The 18947-nt window shown below is 51.7% G+C and overlaps 1 protein-coding gene across 1 annotated transcript in view; it reads right to left on the reverse strand.

Annotated features, from left to right (window-relative positions):
• Window positions 1-2316: 2316 nt before the first annotated feature.
• MTCL2 (microtubule crosslinking factor 2) overlaps window positions 2317-18947 on the reverse strand; it is a 79449-nt gene continuing 62818 nt past the window's right edge. The window contains exons 11-15 of the mRNA XM_005672920.4: window positions 18016-18267; window positions 16775-16846; window positions 15727-15797; window positions 12868-14218; window positions 2317-10363 (exon numbers count right to left, since the gene is read on the reverse strand). Coding sequence (XP_005672977.2) covers window positions 10211-10363; window positions 12868-14218; window positions 15727-15797; window positions 16775-16846; window positions 18016-18267 — 1899 coding nt within the window. The 3' untranslated portion in view covers window positions 2317-10210. The remainder of the gene's footprint in view (window positions 10364-12867; window positions 14219-15726; window positions 15798-16774; window positions 16847-18015; window positions 18268-18947) is intronic.

An 18947-nucleotide genomic window follows, 5' to 3' on the forward strand; every position in this document is an offset into this window, starting at 1 on the left:
TCTAGCACATTTTCTCCTTTTGCGCCCCTTCAGTACTAGGCAAAGTTCAGGAATTCTCCTTTGCAGCCTCATTGCAGGTCACCCCCTCCCCAAACTGCTTGCCACTCTTCTCTCCACCCCTGTTGTTTCTGCTCCTTTGCTCAAGCTGTTCACTCTCTGCCTGGGAAGCCCTTCTCTGCTTGTTCCTGGCGAATTTCTCCAGTTTTAAGCCTCAGCGGAGGATTCATCTCAGAGCCTTCTCTGAGGCCCTAGGCTGAAAAGTAGATGCCCTTTCTGTGCTCCCAGGAGCCCCGTGTGGGCCTGGTCCACTATCCCTTGCTGGCTTGAGGGCTTCCAGATCTCACCATGATGCCATCAGAATGACCCCTTACATGTGCAGTCCTTTCAGACCTGAGACCTCCAAGTGTTGAATTACAAGCAGTCCACAAAATCTAAAAGAAGGGTTGGTGAGCAGCAGCTGGAATGTGACTGTGGTCATCTTTCCACAGCAGCTGTGGTCCTTGGAAAAGTTTCCTGGTGGTAGGCAGAAATTTGCCTTCCTGAAATTTCCATCCTGTGGTTCCAGTATATTAGCTCTCAACAGCCATCTGAAAGCAGAGATTTGCTCTTTGCTCTCTGAATATCTCTTTCTGGGACCCATTTCCTTCTATGTCCACCCTACCCCTTTTAACTACTCCCTTGTCCATGTCCCAAGAACAGAACCCAGCCAGAACTGGCTGTCCTGGGACCAAGGTGAGTATCTTGCTTCATGGAATCCAGATCCAATACATTCTTTATGTACTTTGACTGCTTTCATTTCTTCCATGGCTCTCTACTGTCCATAGGATGTGGGCATTCCTTCCCTCCTAAGGCACTGTGTGACCTGACCTAGCCTGTTTCATTACTCCCCGTGTCAGTGACTTCTTTCAGCTCTCCAGTTCTGCTCTGCTTTCACACATGCTGTTCCCTCTCCCTGGAGCATCTCCTCTCGGTCTTCTGCCTACAACACACTACTATCTCCTTCATCTGGTCAACAGCTCAAGGATAGACATCAGTTCAAATGTCCCTCTCAGCCTTTCATGATTCCTCAGGCCCATATATTGTTATCCTCATTACCTAGGACAGGCATGGCTGTTGTTAGAATCTCAAAAAAGAGATTTGTATAATTTTCATGTGGTAACTGGCTTCCAAGATGGCCCCTAATGACCCTCACTTCCTGGTGTTTATGCCCATATATAGTTCTCTCCCACAAAGAATAGGGCTAATCTGTACAACCAACAAGATATTGCAGAAATGATAGTGTGTGATTTTCAAGACTTAGTCATAAAAGACATTGTAACTTCTACCCTGCTTTCTTGCATGTCACTTACTCTGAGGGAAGTCAACTGCCATGTTGTGAGGCTGCACAAGCAGCCCTATGGAGAGGTCCACATGGGGGAGGAACTGAGCCTCCTGCCAACACTGACTTGCCAAGCATATGAGTGAGACACCTTGCAAAATGGACCTCCCAGCCCCAGTCAAGCCTTCACATGACTGCTAACCCTTGACTGCAACTTCAGGAGACCCTGAGTCAGAACTATTCAGCTTCTGAATTCCTAACCCATAGCATCTGTGATAAAATAAATGTTTAGGGATAATGAATTATACTGTAGTAGATAATTAACCCACATCTAAAGTTTCCTTTGAAAGTCTTTTGTAGGAAGTTTCAATTCTTTTTTTTTTTTTTGCCCCCCTTCAGTGTATGGAGTTCTCAGGCCCAGGATCAGATCTGAGCCACAGCTGTGGCAATATAGGATCCTTTAACCCACTGTGCTGGGCCAGGGATTGAACCTGTGTCCTGGTACTGCAGAGATAAGGCTAATCCTGTTGTACCACAGTGTGAACTCAATTCCTTTTTTTTTTTTTTTTTTGGGTTTTAGTGCTGCAGGTACAGCATATGGAAGTTCCCAGGGTAGAAGTTGAATCAGAGCTACAGCTGCCAGCCTACACCACAGCCACAGCAATGTGGGATCCTTAACCCACTGAGTGAGGCCAGGGATCAAACTCGCATCTTCACGGACACTAGTCAGGTTCGTTACCACTGAGCCACGATGGGAACCCCCCTCAATTCCATTTTTGATGACTTTGCGTTTGCTTCTCAGTGGCCATACCACTCTTCTTGGGAGACTCTGAGAACCTCTAGTGGCTCTTCCCAAGAAACCCCAGTCACCAGGCTATGGCATTTCCAGCACTCCTTCTGTCCCAGGCCACTGTGGGTGGGGTAGAGTCAAGTTTCAAGTCTGCTGGGAACCCTACCCACCCCACAAGAGAAATCAGAGAAGAGGCCAAGTCCATAGAAACTGTTCATATGACATACTTTATTTCCAATCTACAACCATTAAAAACCCTTTGTAAGTTTACACTGTACAGTTATTCTCATGTCTGAAATAAGACACGGGGGCAAGGAGAGCTGGCAGACTGGATGGACCATGGTCGTCCTAGCACCCAATCCATCCTGGCGAGGAGCCTTTTGAAGACAGGAGTGGGGAGGAGAGAACAGTGGACAGGAGAGGCGGACAGTTTGGCCCAAGGATGCCCTTGGTCCCTTCCCTCCCAAAAGCTTTCCCCTGGAGGACCCCTAGGGCCCATGACTGCAGGGTCCACACCAGGAAACCAAGATGGTCAGGAAAGGGGCTTCACAGTATTGGCGGGGGTTGGGGAAGGGGCCAGGATGAAGAGGAGGGACAGCTTCTGGCTCTTCCCCAGTCGCTAGGGGCTGGAGCTGGTTTTTGGCACTGTCTACAAGGTCTCCCTGGAGGCGGGAGAAGGAGGAGAAGCTGGCTGGGGATTTAGGATTCTTTCTTTGAGGAGTCAAATTTTTTTTCATTTGAAGAGAGGCCATAAGCCTGTGGTGAGGTTCCCAAGGGATAAATGGTCAGGGTCTTCCCCCCTCCCGTCCCCCACTACCAGGACTCCCACCCCCTGCTTGGCTGGCACAAGCCTATACAATCTTCTGTAAAACCCAGATAAGTGCAAGAAAGGTGGGTAGAACTGGAACTGAGCCAAGGGCAAAGAAAGGAAAAACATATGCTTTCTCCTAGCCCTTCAGTTTCCAGGAAGAGGAGAATATAGTTTTGTTTTGCTTTGGGTTGGGGGTGGATGGAGGGCTCCCAATCTCTCAGGAGTCCAGATGAGGTTGGTGTCTCCCATCTATTCCTGGTCAGGGCCAGCCTCACTCTCTCACCAGGGCACACTAATTGTTAGTCTAGGTCAGCAGGTGGCAAACTCCTGTGTCCATCAGAATCACCAGGAGAGCGTGTTAAACTCCCGCTTGCTGGTACCCCCACCCCCGCCCCAAAATGTGCTAATTCTGTAGGTCTTGGATGGGGCTAATACTCTGCATTTCTATCAAGTTTCCAGGTGATGCTCCTGCCTTCTTTGAGAACCTCCAAGCATCTTATCCTCAGCAACCTGGTACCCAAGACAGTGCCAAGCAGCTGGGCCACAGCTGGCTAGGCCCTGCTTGAGAGGCACCACAGTGTCTGGGATGCTGCTGGGAACAGACTTGTGATGAGCCCCCCTGTGCGGAGAAGTAAACTAAGGCACAGAGATCAGTAGCAGGGCTGAGAGAGGAGCCAGGATACCAGGGCCCAGTGGAGAGAGAATGGTGATGCAGGACCCCAAAACACGAGGGGTGCTCTGAGGCCCTGAGGATGATCTTATGCTTATTGTAAAATCACACAACCAAAGAGAAGTTAACACATCTACCCAGGCCAGGTCTCCAGACTCCTGGCCGAGGTTCTTTTTCATGGGAGTAGTTTGGGTGTATCAGAATGGAGAGTGACAGGGTGACTTCGGCCCTTCAAGGACGCTTAGGGGAAACTAAAGCTCCTTTCCTTAGGGCCTGGGGTCCAGAGAACTGATGAAGGGCAGGAAGGGAGGGGAGTAGGGCTGATGGGATGGACAAAGGAGGGTCCAAGAAGGGTGAGGGAGGGGCGGGGAGGAGCCCTGGGCAGGGGACTTGGGCCCAGCATCATGTCACCAGTCCCCTTTGGTTCTTGGGTCTTCAGACTTCACAAACTGCAAACATTGTCGGGAGGGGTAGGGGTGGTGCCAGGTGGGTTATAGGTTCTGCCAGGACGAGATGCTCCAGAGGCAGTGAGGTCCAGGGGAAAGTGGAGAAGGTGGTGGGAGGTCAAATGGCCAGATGGCTGGGAGAAGGAGAGGAGAACCTAAGGCAGGCTGCACCTGCTTTTCAAACAAGGCCAGGTAGGACTGACTGGGCAGGGTAGAGGAGGCTGAAAGGGGGAATCCAAGCCTCCCCCCACTCTGCTAGTCCATGGAAAGTGCTGGGTCTTGCCAGGAGGCTGTAGACAGAAGACAACATGACTCAAGGGTGGGATGGGTGGATGTCTTTCTGGGCTGGAGTCGGGTGGGGGTGGTCAATGGGGCCAAGCTGGGGAAAGGTACCCGCTTTGGTGTGAGAAAACACAAAACAGAACCCAGGAAACACAACCAGATCTGAAAGCAGACATCGGGAGCTGGAAGACCACAGACAGGGGAGGATGGGAATGTGAGGCCAAAGGGACAGGGAGGGGGTGGCTGAGGTTACAGGGGAATTCATGGGAAGCTGGCAGAGTGGGGGAGGCCATTCTGGGAGGGCTGAGAGATGGGTGCTACAAATAAGCCCGGGTCTCACAAGGGGAAAACCTGGCCACAGTCGGGAGACTGTCTGCTGGTGGGAACCAGCGGAAGAGGAGGCAGAAGGGGAGCTTTGGAGGAAGATGATAAAAAGAGAAGATGGGTGGGTAGGGGGAGTGAACAGAAGGAACCCAGAGAGAGGAAGAGGTTCAACCAAGACCACAGAATGGTAGGTGGCATCTCACTCCCCACTGGGATGCAGACCTGCTGGGAGGCAGGAAACCTGAGTTCTGGTTCCAATGCTGCCTCTAGTTTGCTGTCTGACCTTGAGTCAGCCACTCCCTTCTCTGGGCCTAATTCCTCATCCAAAAAAGTGAGGCAGTTTGACACAAAAAGACAAACACTGTATGATGCCACTTATACGAGGACTTAGAATAGGCAAATTCATAAAGGCAGAAAGTAAAACAGAGGTTACCAGGGGCCAGGGGTAGAGCAATGGGGAGTTGCTATTTAGTGGATGCAGACTTTCAACTTGGGGTGATGAAAAAGTTCTGGAAATGGATAGTGGAGGTGGTTGTACAACCTTGTGAATGTATTTAAAGCCACTTAAAAATGACCAAAATGGTTAGTTTTACGTTATGCATGTTTTGCCACAATTTTTTAAAAAGTGAGAGAGTTGGTCCAGTTTATTACCCTTTCTATTAACTAGGACTAGTGAGGGGTGTGTCGGTTCCAGGGCCAGGGCACTAGTGGGCTGGCCTGCGGACCGTGAGTGTGAACAGACCACCTGCTGTTAGTTTAGAACCTTATGCTTTCAAAGTAGATTGACAGGCACAGTATTGTATTTGGTCCTCACCACAGCCACACGAGGGTGAAGGACCTTCTCCCACTTTATAGCTGGAGGAACCGAGGCACAGACTAGCCACATGCTCTGGGCGCCAAGGTCATTCAAGTTGGTGGACGTTTATTATTATTTTTAAAAGAGTGACATGGAAAACATTCTTGTACCTTAGGTTCACACTGCAACTGGTTTAGTGGCCTTGGAAGTAACATGCTCTAAATCAGCTGTAGAAGAGTTTGTCTCCTGGGGCAAATATGGTTATTTTCCATGACTGGATGATGAGAGTCATGAAATCTGATGTGTTTCTCTTTTTACAGTGGCTACCAGGAAACTCAAGAGTAAAATTTAATTGCAGGATTCTGGGAATTATATCAGATAAGATTCAGGGAATGATAATTTCTCTTGCTTCTCGACTTTCTTCTTGTTATCTTTTTTGGGGCCACTCCCACAGCAAGTGGAAGTTCCCGGGCCAGGGATAGAACCCACACCATACCATTGCAAGAACAACACCAGATCCTTAACTCTCTGTGCCACAAGGGAACTTCCCTCTCCTGTTGTCTCATTGAACCTTAAGACTGAGACTGTAAATTGCCTCTGGTGCTTTTTGGAAATTCTCAGCACAATTAATCCAAATTAGAGCTGGGTTGAGGACTAGGTCCCCCAATTCCCAGCTCAGTGCTCTTTTTAAGATATAACACCTTGGCTATTTGGTTAAAAGAAAGACAGCCTAAAGATCAGGGCTGTGAATGTCAATGGTGTGGCCACTGGTGCTCAGTATCTCCCTGGGAGTTTGTTAAATATGCAGATTCCTGGCCCAGAGGCCAAGGTGGGGCCCAGGAAGCTGCATTTTGGAATGCCCTCAGAGGATTCTGATGCAAGGGGTTCCTATACCACACTCTGAGACACATGGGTCCAATACTTCAGAGTGGGCTGGTTTTATGTCTGGGTTGGGCAGTGGCATATTCAGTGGCATTTTTCAGGGGGGCAGTGGGTTTACACAGCAAGCAGGACAGAGTTGGGTCGTGGGATCCAGTGAACCCAGGTTCTAGTCTAAACCTGCTGACTTTCCAGTTAGATGTCTCTGGGATAAGATCTGCCCCTCAGTTGCCTCATCTGCACAGTGGGAACACTAACCCCCGTCCTGCCGAGGTTGTCTCCCAGACCTGACCCTTAGAAGGTTGAAGGAGAAGTGGCATGGGAAAGCAATTTCTAAACAGCAACATGCTCTAGGAGGGGTGTGCAGGGGACTATTATTAATGAAGAGGTAATGGGACTGGAGAGCTGGAAGGCTGGTAAAGCTGGGGGCATGCTAGATGGGAGAGGAGAGGGAGGAAGGGCCTGGAAGGGGTGATGAAACCATAAAAGGTGCATGGGAGCAGGCACAAGGGAGGCCTGAGGCAAGCAGGGTGTAACAAGGTCAAGTCTTTGGGCCCTCGACTTTGTCACCTGGGAGAGTGGCTGGTAGAGGAGTGTTCCTGGGAGGACCAAGGGGAGGGGCCCATTTGGGGCAAGACCTCTTGGAGGGTTTTTTAAATTGGTCAGCTTTCAGTGGGGAAAGAATTGAGGGTGGGGGAAGGGCTGCCAGGGAGACAGAGACTCGGATCTGAATGCCTTGTGCATACAGGACTGAGGAGCCACTGAGGTGCCAAAGTGGTCTGATTTTCATTTCCAAGACAGACATCATTGCTCCCAGGAGGGTCTAATTTGGCTCTGGGAAGAGGTCAGACCTGAGCAACAAATGCGTCAAGTCTGGGGTCAACTATGCCAATTGGTCTCACATTTCCCCTCAACTGGTGCCAACATAATAGATCCAAGCCTAGTGGTTGGTAGGGAACTAGGACCCCAGGGTTCCTTGGGACTCTGGCTGAAGAGAATGGAAATGAGGGAAAGGAAAAAGAAGTACAGAGGAGGGGGAAGAGAAGGAAAGGAAGTTGCTAGGAGCAGAAAGGCCAGGGGTAGCAGGAAAGGGGGAAAGGGCAGTGTTCCTTCCTGGGACCCAATGCTCCAGGGGAGTCCCCAGGGCGGGCCAGGCAGTTTTCTGCTTTGGGAATGTTACCAAGACTTAAAAGGCATTTGAAGAAACAAACAAACTTAGAAATTACATTCCAAAAGAGTAGAGAGTTTTTACAAACCAAACCCCACCCCCCAAAAGAAAACACAACCAGTTACTAATTAAAAAGCTAAAAAACCAAACCCAACCAATATTTACATGTAACATTTTCAACCCCATCCAGCCCCACGTCCAGAGGCTTCTGTAGGAACAGTGATGAGTGACCTTGCACAGTGGCATGCAGGAAGCAGAAACTGGGACTTTACTGGGGTGTCAAGACCTGGGGCCTCTGACACTCTGAGGGCCGGTGGCCCGGCTCTCAGACAGGATGGCAGGACAATCGTGGATGAGAAGGACAGTAAGGCTGAGCGGAGCGGTCCGCAGGGTTCAGGTCTTGCGAGGATTTCTCCCCAAGGCTAGAAGCACAGCCTCCCTGGCCCTCTGCAGCTCGGGGAGGTGGCAGAAGGCCTCTGGTGGCTTGTGGCCTTGTGTGAATCCCCTCACTTGGAGATAGCCTTGGGTGGGAGCATTGGCGTCGCAGAGGGACTGGCCCACGGCTCCATCGGTCGGCCTGCTCTGCCCACGCAGGGCGCTATGGCATGAGGAGGCGGCTGGTTGCACTAACGTCACCCCAAAGTTCTGCCAGTAGGGAATGGAGAGGAAGGAATATGGGTCACGGGTCCAGGTGCCCCAGAAAGGGCAAGACTGGGAGCTGGTGAGTGGGAAGGCAGAGCTATCTCCTGAGTCCTGGGGCGGGGGAAACTAACAGAGCTGCTGGCCTTTGGTCTTTCTGGTGGGGATTTCACAGGTAAGCTTTATCCTGGTGTTTCCACTCTGAACACCCCCACCAGCAACACACAGATGTGTGGGCATGTGTGCGACCAAAACGGGTTCACCTGCACCAAGGCCATCTCAGTCCCCCGACACCACAGTGCAGTGAGCTGAGTTACGATCCGTCTGAAGGCTCAGGCAGCTCACATGGGACATGGGGCAGGGCGGGCAGTGGAGGTGGGGCTGGGAGATGAGCCAGGAGAGTCCATAAGGCTAAGGAAAGAGGCTGGTGAAAAGGCTGGTGGGCTGGTGAGAACCGAGGCAGGCTGGCAGTCACGCTCAGATCCATGTGCAAAGCTGCAATCAACAACATTCTCGAAGTGCAGTCCAGTTTTCCTGCGAGTTCTCACTGAGGGAACTTGGAGAGATCTCCATGCTCTTGATAAAGCCTTAGAAATCCGTGCTTGACTCATTTTAAAAAAGGTGTCAGAAGGAGGGAGAAAAATGAGGAGGAAAATGGAAAATGTCTGGGGAGTGATGACGCTGGTCCAGCCCTCCACCCCGTCAGTCAGCACCTACAGACTGACCGCTGGGGGCTGGGCAAGTACCGGGTATCGAGTGTGAAGGGCTCGGGGGGCGAAAGGTCAGCTGCAGGGCCCCAGCTCTGCGGGGGGGATGGGGGGTGGGGGGGTGTCGCCAAACCTGACCAGGGGAACGGAGCTGGGCTGCTGAGCGGCCTCATCCACATGGGGGCCCTGCACCCACCCCCCCGTGTTAGAAGCCCTGCCTTGTCCCAGTGGTGAGAGGACATGTCTTGACTTGCAATAAATTACCTTAGGGACTTTGGGGTAAATTAAATTATTAAAATAAAGTAAAACCACCTTAAATATTTATAGTAAGAAAAACTCAAATAAACAACCTAGGCAAGAAATGTGTTTCCAGGCCTCAGTCTACCGCCACGTCCTGGGGCACCAGCCTCTTGGAAGGCTCCTTGGCCTGACCTGGCCAACTGGGAGTCTCTTTGGGGAAGATCTTCGCCCTTCACCGGCTGTAGGATGTAAACACAGTGGAGATGTGGTGCCCCCAGGTTGCCGGGGAGAGAGGCCCCAGTGATCAAGGCAGTGGACAATGAGGCATTTATCTGTGCTCCAGGTCTTGAGACTGACTCTGCCTATTCCTGTCCTCAAGGAGTCTCTTAGGAAGGTTGGGGCTCCCCAAGTCACCTTGGCAGTTCTGGTGGCTCCCCAACCCTTGAGCCCCACACATTTCTACCTCATCTTCTAGTCCTTGCTGCATCCAGGCTGTGGGCAGGGAGATCCAGGGCTTTAGGATTCCAAGCAGATACATGCCCCCGGCTATTGCCCTATCATATCCCCAGAGCCACACCTCACCAGAGCAGCAGGGCTGGCAGGAGGAGGTGGTGGGGGAAAGGATGGGATGGGGTGATGCCCAGCTAAGCTCCACCAGGAAGCCCAAATTGATCCCGAGAGCAAAGCCTGTTCTTCTCATTGGTGTTTCCTCCCCATGAAGACAGATGTGGTTGGCAAGGAACATCTCTGTGAACCCTTTTCCCTGAGGGGTGAGGCTGGAAGTGTATCCTTTCCTTGGATCTTCGAGAAGTGGGTGTGGGTAGAGCCAGGCAAGTGTCTCCCTTATGACCCAGGGATTAGCTCCCCTGGGATCTCTCTGGAGATGCTTTGGGAGCCCAGTTTTGGTCTTTTTCCCACTCACTGCCTTCCCCTAGGAAGTGAGAGGTCACCACCCAGCAGTCAGCAGGAGACCCCGCTTTACCTGGATGGGAAAGCTCTTCTCTGGCAGTGGTGCAGCTGCTGTCCCTCCAGGGCGAGGGATGCAGAGGGCACAGGACCCTTGCCTCGTCTCCTCTCCGCTGGTTCCCTTCCGTTGTCCAGGGACTGGGCTGGTTGAGGTGAGGGAGCTTGGCTGCTCTGTCACTCGCTGGGGGGCACTGCCCTCTCCTCCCCACCCCAGCCAGACTCTGAAGGGTGCAGTCTGCACTTGGAAGGAGAGTGGCGGATGGCAGAGCGGGATGGCCGGGCGAAGCAGGAGGTGAGAGACTGGGTGCTACAGTCACACACGGCATCCTGAGAGGAGGGAGGAAGAAGTCAGGAGGAGCCAGAAAGCACTGACCACCCAGGGACAGCCAGCCAGGCAAGGGATTTGGACTTAGCTGCACCCAGGGACCAGTTCCCAGGAACAGCAGCCTCTCCCTGGACCAATTTTTATTTATTTATTTTCAGCCACACCCACGGCATGCAGAAGTACCTGGGCCAGGGATCAAAACCACGCCACAGCAGCAACCTGAGCTGCTGCAGTGACAATGCCAGATCTTTAACCTGCTGGGCCAAAGGTTTTCCTGGTTCTCACGTTTTTGGACTCAGATAGGAACTAAACCATTGGCTGTCCTGGGTCTCCAGCTTGCAATACAATAAACCAATCTCTCTGTCTCTGTCTCTCTCTGTCCACCCCCCCCCATACACACACACACACACACACACACACACACACATATATGCATGCACATACACAAACCACATTGGTTTTGTTTTTCTGGAAAACTCTAATACAATGGGTGTGTTCCATTTTCAAGAATTCAGTGAGCTTTTTTTTTTTTTTTTTGTCTTTTTGCCATTTCTTGGGCCGCTCCTGCAGCATATGGAGGTTCCCAGACGAGGGGTCTAATCAGAGCTGTAGCCACCAGCCTACGCCAGAGCCACAGCAACGTGGGATTCGAGCCGCGTCTGCAACCTACACCACAGTTCACGGCAACGCCAGATCCTTTAACCCACTAAGCAAGGCCAGGGATCAAACCTGCAACCTCATGGTTCTTAGTCGGATTCATTAACCACTGCGCCACGATGGGAACTGCTGAGCTATATTTTTTTTTTTTTTTTTTTTGTCTTTTTGTTGTTGTTGTTGTTGTTGTTGCTATTTCTTGGGCCGCTCCCGCGGCAGAGCTATATTTTTTTATGATATGTTCAGCTTGTATATTAAATGCAAAAAGTTGTTTTCGGGTTTTTTTTTTGTTTTGTTTTCTTTTTTTGCTTTTTAGGGACGTACTCGCAGCAAATGGAAGTTCCCAGGCTCAGGATCCAATTGGAGCTGTAGCTGCTGGCCTACACCACAGCCACAGCAATGTGGGATTTGAGCTTTGTCTGCAACCTACACCACAGCTCATGGCAACACTGGATCCTTAACCCACTGAGCAAGGCCAGGGATCAAACCCGTGTCCTCATGAATACTAGTCAATTTCGTCAACTGCTGAGCTACGACGAGAATGCCCTAAAAAGTATTCTTAAAGTTAAAAAAATTGGAATAAATATTTAAAGGTTTTTAATGCAGCCAGAGAAGTAAAGCTCTCACCACACACTCCTGGGGGCTCTAGAAATTGGAAAGACAATTTAGCAACACTTATCAAATACGTTTAACAATTTATAGTTTTTTTTATCCTGGAATCCCATTTCTATAACTCGAACCTAAGGAAATAGTCTGTGATATGGAAAAATGCTTTTATGTCAATATGTTCACGACAGAATTATGTAGAATAGGGAAAATCTAGAAACCAGCTAAACGTACAATATGTACAAAATCACAGGGGTCAGTCCCAGCCCAGGGCACCTCTCTGTGCCTCCGCCTACAGTCTTGCTTCACTCCAGGCACTGCAGACCATGATACCCACCCCTGACTGCAGCTGATTGGACCAAGGGTGTCCACTGGACTCAAGTTAGACCAGTTTCTTCCCCAAAAGTGGAACTGGGACAGAAGGATCTGAGTCAGTCTCTCTCAGGTGGAAGATGTGATAAAAGTAGAGCTGGGACAGCCCTCCTGGACCATGTGCAAATACAGCAGAGACAGAGGGAGGAAGAGGACTTCAGAGAAAATGAAACTCAAAAGAGAGGAGAGGGAGACTGCAGCCTCTGGGGGCTTCTCAGGTCCCTGCCCTTGGGTTCCATAAGATACTCTTGCCATTTCCCTTTCTGCAAAGCTAACATACATGCATTCTTTTACTAACAGGCACCTAATCCTCAACTAAATCTGAAATTGACCATAGGAGTGGGGTGTGCAGCAAAGAGAGAAAATGGAAGCATTTAAGTGGAATCTTGGTGGGGTGGAGGTAGTGCTGTGCTGCTAATGTTTAATAACTAGATTTCCAGGAGTGAGAGGGGAAACCCTGATTTGCAGCATTTGCAATTTTCAGTGTAAATTCTCCCACAGTGGCCGATCTCAAGGTACTAAGGTGACATCGCTGAACACGGGGATGTACATGATTAGCTGTCACTGACCAAAGGAGCTGGCTCCGCACACCGCCGGGTGGCGGGCGAGCCGTGTGCATGCCTCTTCCCTGGATGGGATGCTGGCAATCTCTGGGGTGTGGTGGCAAAGCAACTGGGGAAGCCACGCTCACTAGTCTCTTGCGTTCAGACCATGTGTCCCTCAGGTCTGCTGTTCCAGGTCTGGGGCCCTCGGACCCCCATCTCAGACCAGCACAAAGCCTTTCTGAAACACACACCACACTCCTGAGTTTGAAAACTAAGGAAAACTTATAAGGCAACCTCACCTTCCAAGAAAAAGGGCAGACCCCACCTACCTCACTGAGAAGGACCGTGGTTCCATCTCCATCCCGAGGGACACCGTCCTTCCCCACCTGGGGGAGCACGGAGAGCCTGGCCTCCTCGCTGCTGCCTGGCTTGGCCGCCTTCTTGTTCACGATCCTGGCCACGCCCTCCGGCTGATGGTAGCTGGCAGGGGAGAGCGGCTCCGGCTTCTTGGGGCCCTCCTCCCCAGGGGTGGCGGTGGGGCTGGGCGCCCGGCCACACACGTTGCGGAAGAACTCCTGCACGATGCCGTACTTGGGAGGCTCGGGCTTGGCCCGGGCCTCGGACATGCCCAGTTTCCAGACGGACTCCGTGCTCCCCGAGTGCTCCACCACGCTGAAGAGGCTGGATAGCCCGTCGTTGATGTTTCTTAGCACGGGGCTGTCCCGCGTGGTGGTGGAGCGGGCCCAGGCCGAGCCGTTCTGCTTGCCCTGGTGCAGGTTCCACAGGCTGCGGTCCTTGGCCCCGTCCAGCTTGGACACAGACCGCCTCTGGAGCTTGGGGGAACCGTACTTGGGTGAGCAGCAGGGCCGCTCGATGCGCGAGTGCACCTTGTCCAGGGAGGAAGCGATCTGCTTGCTGCGCACAGACACCAGCGAGGAGCTGCGGGGCGACCAGCTCTTGCCGTGCAGGCTGCTGCGGGGCGGGTCGGTCTGCAGGCCCACGCTGACCGTGCGGATGGTCTGCGTGCCCACGCTGGCCAGGCCCACCGTCTGGCTGGACGTGCTCTTCACCTTCCTCTCCAGCGAGCCTGAGCGCATGGCCTGGCGCACGCAGTTGGTGATCTCCTTCATGTCGTCGCTCATGTTGCCTGACATCTCAAAGTCATGCAGGGCCGCTGGGAAGGTGGGCCCAGGCGCGGAGGGACCGCTGCCGGAGCCCCCGTCCAGGCGCTGCCGGGAGAAGTTGCAGAGCCAGCGGCTGTAGGAGCTCTCAGCCAGCCTATCGGCCTCGGCCGACTCTTTGGGCTTGGCTGTGGTAAAGAGGAAGCCGGGCTCGATGATGATCTTGCCTTCCCTGTCATGGACCACGGGGACCCCCAGGCGCCGGGCCACCGGGGGGCTGTAATAGACACGGATGCCGGTCTTGTCAGGTGCCGTGTAGCTGCGCTGCATCTGCCTCCCCGCGGGCTCCGGGCAGCCCAGGGCGCCCAGGCGGTTGCAGTCCCCAGGCGAGAGCCCTGGCTGTTCTGGGGCCGCCTTCTCCGGTTCCACCGGCTGGGGGCCCACAAAGGCAAAGGCAGGGCTGCTGGGCAGTTTCTTGCCCCGGGCGGCTTCGCTGGCGAGGTAGGGGGAACAGTCCAGCAAACTTTCAAACTCCGACATGGAGGAAACAGATTTGGTCCTGGAAAGAGTGGAGGAGAAAGGGCAGTGTTGGTGGAAGACGCCTTACATGGAGCAGGCATTTGGTCTTCCTCCCTGGCCTGTACTTCCCAGGGGGCTGGGACCACGATGGTGCTGCTCACCTCCTGTAGAAGATGCCGTCATGCCCCTCATCCCCTCCACCCTCACACCTACACCCAACACTGCACGCTCTGAGCACCCGCCATTCCCCACCTGACGGCTTTGTTTCTCTCTGCTGGAGCACACTTTGCTCCCAGACAAAGGAAGCTAGAAAGATCATAGGGTTTATGGCCCTAAACGCAATGGCCCTCAACAAACAGTGAATGAGACATGGTTGTTTGGTACCAGCCTCCTTTCCCCTGGGTGGGAGAACTCATGCTCTGCTCTGGCTCACAAAGATCCTCAGTGAAACGGAGCTTCAGATGCCCACATATTACCTGGTTGATCACACCTCTTTTACGGAGCCTTCCTCTCCCTGTCTCATTTCCAGGCCTTCCCTGGAATCCCCTCCCAAATGTACCATTTCCACTCAAATTCTTATCTTAAGGCTTGCTTTTGGGGGAACCCAGACTAGGATGCGATTTAATCTTCAGCACCCAGCACATGTGCTGCCTGATGACAGTAAGTGCCAGGTATATGTGACAGCATCACACACATCAGACCTTTCAGTCCTCCAACAACTCTAGGGGCAGTTCCTGTTATCCCAGGAGGTGGATGTGGGAAGTACAGCCCAAGGGCACAGAGCCAGACACAGCAGGGCTGGAATTCAAACCCCACACTATGACTCCAGAGTCACCTTCCTACCCTGAGGACCTGCCTGGCTTCTAGCTGCTTGCACGGCCCCTGGGTGGTTCTGTTGTTACCCTTGCTCTTTTCATGGGATTCCTAATGGTGGAGACATGGTCCTGGCAGTTCTAGGGGTTTCCTTGGCTATAGCACAGGGCTGGACCCAGAGGATGCTGCTCAGTAATTCCAGGAAGAGAAGCCTGGCTGGACTTTCCCAACTCCAGATACAGGAATAAAGAACTCCAAGAAGAGCTAAACAGTTTCTCTCCCAGCTGTTATGCTGGGGCCCTAGTTTTCCATGCCCCAAATCAAACAAACCAAATAAACAAAAAATTGCAGGCCAGGAGTTCCTGTTGTGGCTCAACAGGATCGGTGGCATCTTGGGAGAACTGGGATGTAGGTTCAATCCCAGCCCAGCACAATGGGTTAAGGACCCAGTGCTGCCACAGCTGGGCTTAGGTCATAACTAAGGCTCAGATGTGATCCCTGGCCCAGGAACTCCATATGCTGCGGGGCGGCCAAAAAAAATAAAAAAATAAAAAAATTGCAGGCTAGAATTGCCGTCACCACAAGTTTCCCAGCTCCTAAGTGTCTTGGGTTCTATGGAAACCATATCCCAGTGTTCTCAGGGGCAGATCTGGGGGATGGGGCGGGGCTGGGGGTGGGGCAGATCTGGGGGTGGGGCGGGGCAGGTCTGGGGCGGGGCAGAGAGGCTGCCAGCACCTCTTCAAGCCGTTTCCCCCCAGCTCGACTTCAGAAACGCCCTCCTTGTCGTGGATCTTCTCACTACGCGTCTGTCAAGAAAGAGAGACAGGAAAGGGTCAGTCCTGGGCTATAGCACATGAAGGGAAGATAACAGGAGGTCAGTGTGGGAGTTTCCTCATGTAGAGCAGGAGTGATGTCAGCACTGATCTAGAATGCCCATTGGTCAGTTTCTAGCTACAGGGCATCTAACCCCCACTTTCTAGGCATGTGATCCAGGCTTGGCCAGTCGGAGCACCAAAAGAGAACCCAAGGAAAGAGAGTCTGTTTAAAACTTATTCTGAGTGTGGTGGCAGCAACAAAGCACCCACAGTTCATTTTGCAGTGAAAGCAGTGAGTGACCTGAGGTCTGCTCTGGGCTTTGTCCCACTCTAGTTGCAGAACAAGTCCCCCCGAGACTTGCACCAGTTTTCTGAACCTGCATCACCAGACTTCTTGAGCCCCTAATGAAATCCTTTCCTGCTTCAGTTTCCCAGAATTAGTTTTTGTTGCTTACAACCAAATCTCTTAATTAATACACCACTTTCTCAGCTGACATGAGCAAAGGCCCATGTGTTCACTATCTGCTTACTCAGCGTGTTGCTATTGGACAGTGCACCTGAGGCTTAGGGGCAAAATTCACCAATTGATTGCCACAACCAAGGCTGGGCTAAGGCCGAGAATGTGATTACCATTTTACCAATGAGGCAATGGGGCCCAGAGAGGGACAGGGACTTGCCCAAGATCATACAGCTCTTCAGAGGCCCTGATTTTGAGAAAGGCACAACTGAAACACAGAGAGACACCTAGACTTTCTCCCAGATATGGAAAGATGGAGCTGGCAGGTAGACCTTCACAGGTTTCAAGGCTAGAACCATAAAATAGAGACCGAAGGATTGAGAAGCCCAAGGAGGTAAGGTTGTGACCTGTGGGACAGGGTGAGGATCCTCCTTGTCACATTCCCTACAAGTGAGGAACTTTCCAGTGTAGCCAGGAGCACACAATATGGGTGTCCTGCCATGCCACTCACCTCTTTCCAGCTGTTGTCCTGCTTCTCCAGGTCCGAGTGCTTCAGGACCCAGGGGTCAGCAGCTTTCTGCAGCTGGGAGGAATAAAGAGGTCGGTCAGGTGCAGGAAGGGTAAGCAGGGCCCCATCCTGTGTAGGGACAGTCCCCAGACTCCACTCTGCAGTCCAGATGACCCAGATCATGGACTAGGAGCCACCATCCCAGTAGGCAGCAGCTCTGAGCCACCAACAAAGTGTGTTTGGATAATAGTCATGAAACTAAGCACTTTCATGCATAAGCATCATTATATCAAATACAGTAATAGTTTTTATTGTTATGTTAATTCATGCTACAATTCCTGGAACAGCTGTATCAGCTAAGTGGCAGCTGAATGACAACGGAGTGGTGTCTCCATACTAGGTATGCTAAGCAGCAATTAAATTGAATGAAACTGGCCTCTACACTCTGACATGAACAGCTCTCTATGGAAGATGCAAAGTGTAAACAACACATATATTATGATTCAATGAACAATTTTTAAAAAAAATCTCTGAATATAAATTTAAATAGCAAGAAAGGGAGGGAGAAGGCTAGAATATGCTTTTGCAATATTTGACTCATATAAAGATGAAGTCCTGATTTGACTCATACAAAGATGAAATAGAGGAGTTCTTTTGTGGTACAGTAGGTTAAAGATCTGGTGTGGTCACTGCAGTGGCGTGGGCTGCTGCTGTGGCATGGGTTCAATCCCTGTCCTAGGAACTTTCATATGCTATGGGCGCAGCCAAAAATTTTTTTAAAAATTAAAAAACAGAAAAAGAAGAAAAAAGAGGAAAATCACAGTGCATGTTAACTGTAGTGGGGGTGTAATGGTCAATGATTTTTCCTATTTCCTCCTTTTGGTCAGAAGACTCCTGCCTTAGTTCTTCTCTCTTGGTTCTGGGGTTTTGGCAGGCTCTGGATGTGGGCAAATGACTCACACATGGTTGATCAGAGCCTTGTGGAAAAGGAAAACTCTCCACTGCAATTGCTAAGCTGTGAGGATATAAAACACAAAACTAACAGAGGCCATAGTTGAGGACAGCTTGCTTCAGAACAAAACACAGAGGAAAGCAAGCCTCTGAGACTGGCAGAGAGAAAGACCTGGTCTCTATTGCAGTCTCTGAGCACATGCATCCAGTTATACCTGAAGGAGTAATCCTGGTCTGCGCCTAGAACAACCACCACGCCCCTGTGGCTCAACTAGGGCTGGGACAGGCCTCACCTGGCTCAGACGGTTCTGCAGCTCCTTTACCTGCTGCTCCACCTGCTGCTTCTCACCCTGAAGCCGCTCCACCAGCTGAAGCTTTTCCTGGCCCCAGTTGTGCTCGCTAATCTGCAGTTGCCGCGTCAGCTCCATGACTGCGCTGTAGGACTCAGCCAGGAGGTGCTGTTGTTCTTCCCGTTCCCTCTGCAGAGCTGCCTTCCAGTCGGGCCCCACCCGATCCCCAGCCCCCTTCCCAGTCTTCAGCTCCATCTGCGGAAGGAAGAGCAAACAGGGCGGCTCATACCCTTCCCCTCTGCCCTTCTCCTTCCTTCCCTCCCGGCACCAGTGGGGGACAGGGGAGGAAGCTCTCCTTAGAAGACCCCACACTCAGGACCCTTTGCTGACTTCCTCAGAACTATAAACTTTTCTCATAATTAAGACTTGTGTAGGAGTTCCCATTGTACCTCAGAGGTTAGCAAATCTGACTAGCATCCATGAGGACACAGGTTTGATCCCTCTTGCTCAGTGGGTTAAGGATCTGGTGTTGCCGTGAGTTGCGGTGTAGGTCGCAGATGTGGCTTGGATCCTGCATTGCTGTGGCTGTGGTGTAGGCCGGCAGCTACAGCTCCGATTCGACCCCTAGCCTGGGAACCTCCATATGCCGAGTGTGCAGCCCTAAAAAGAAAAAGAAAAGAAAAAAAAAGATTTGTGTGGTGCAGTTTACACACACTATGCTCCACGCCAGGGGCTTTTCAGGCATTATCTGAGTCCTCAAGAAAATTCATGAAGGTAACTACCATTTTTTTTCTTTCTTTTTGTCCTCCCTTTTTGGCTGCATCCACAGTATGTGGAAGTTTCTAGGCTAGGGATCAACCTGTGCCAAAGCAGTGACCTGAGCCATGGTGAGGGACAACACTGGATCCTTAACCTGCTGAACCACCAGGGAACTC

This window comes from Sus scrofa, chromosome 17 (genome assembly GCF_054392235.1).
Source record: "Sus scrofa isolate SSC_HxYL_T2T_F1_AM1 chromosome 17, Sscrofa_HxYL_maternal_Yorkshire_Landrace_v2.0, whole genome shotgun sequence".
In the NCBI taxonomy this organism is placed as follows: domain Eukaryota; kingdom Metazoa; phylum Chordata; class Mammalia; order Artiodactyla; family Suidae; genus Sus; species Sus scrofa.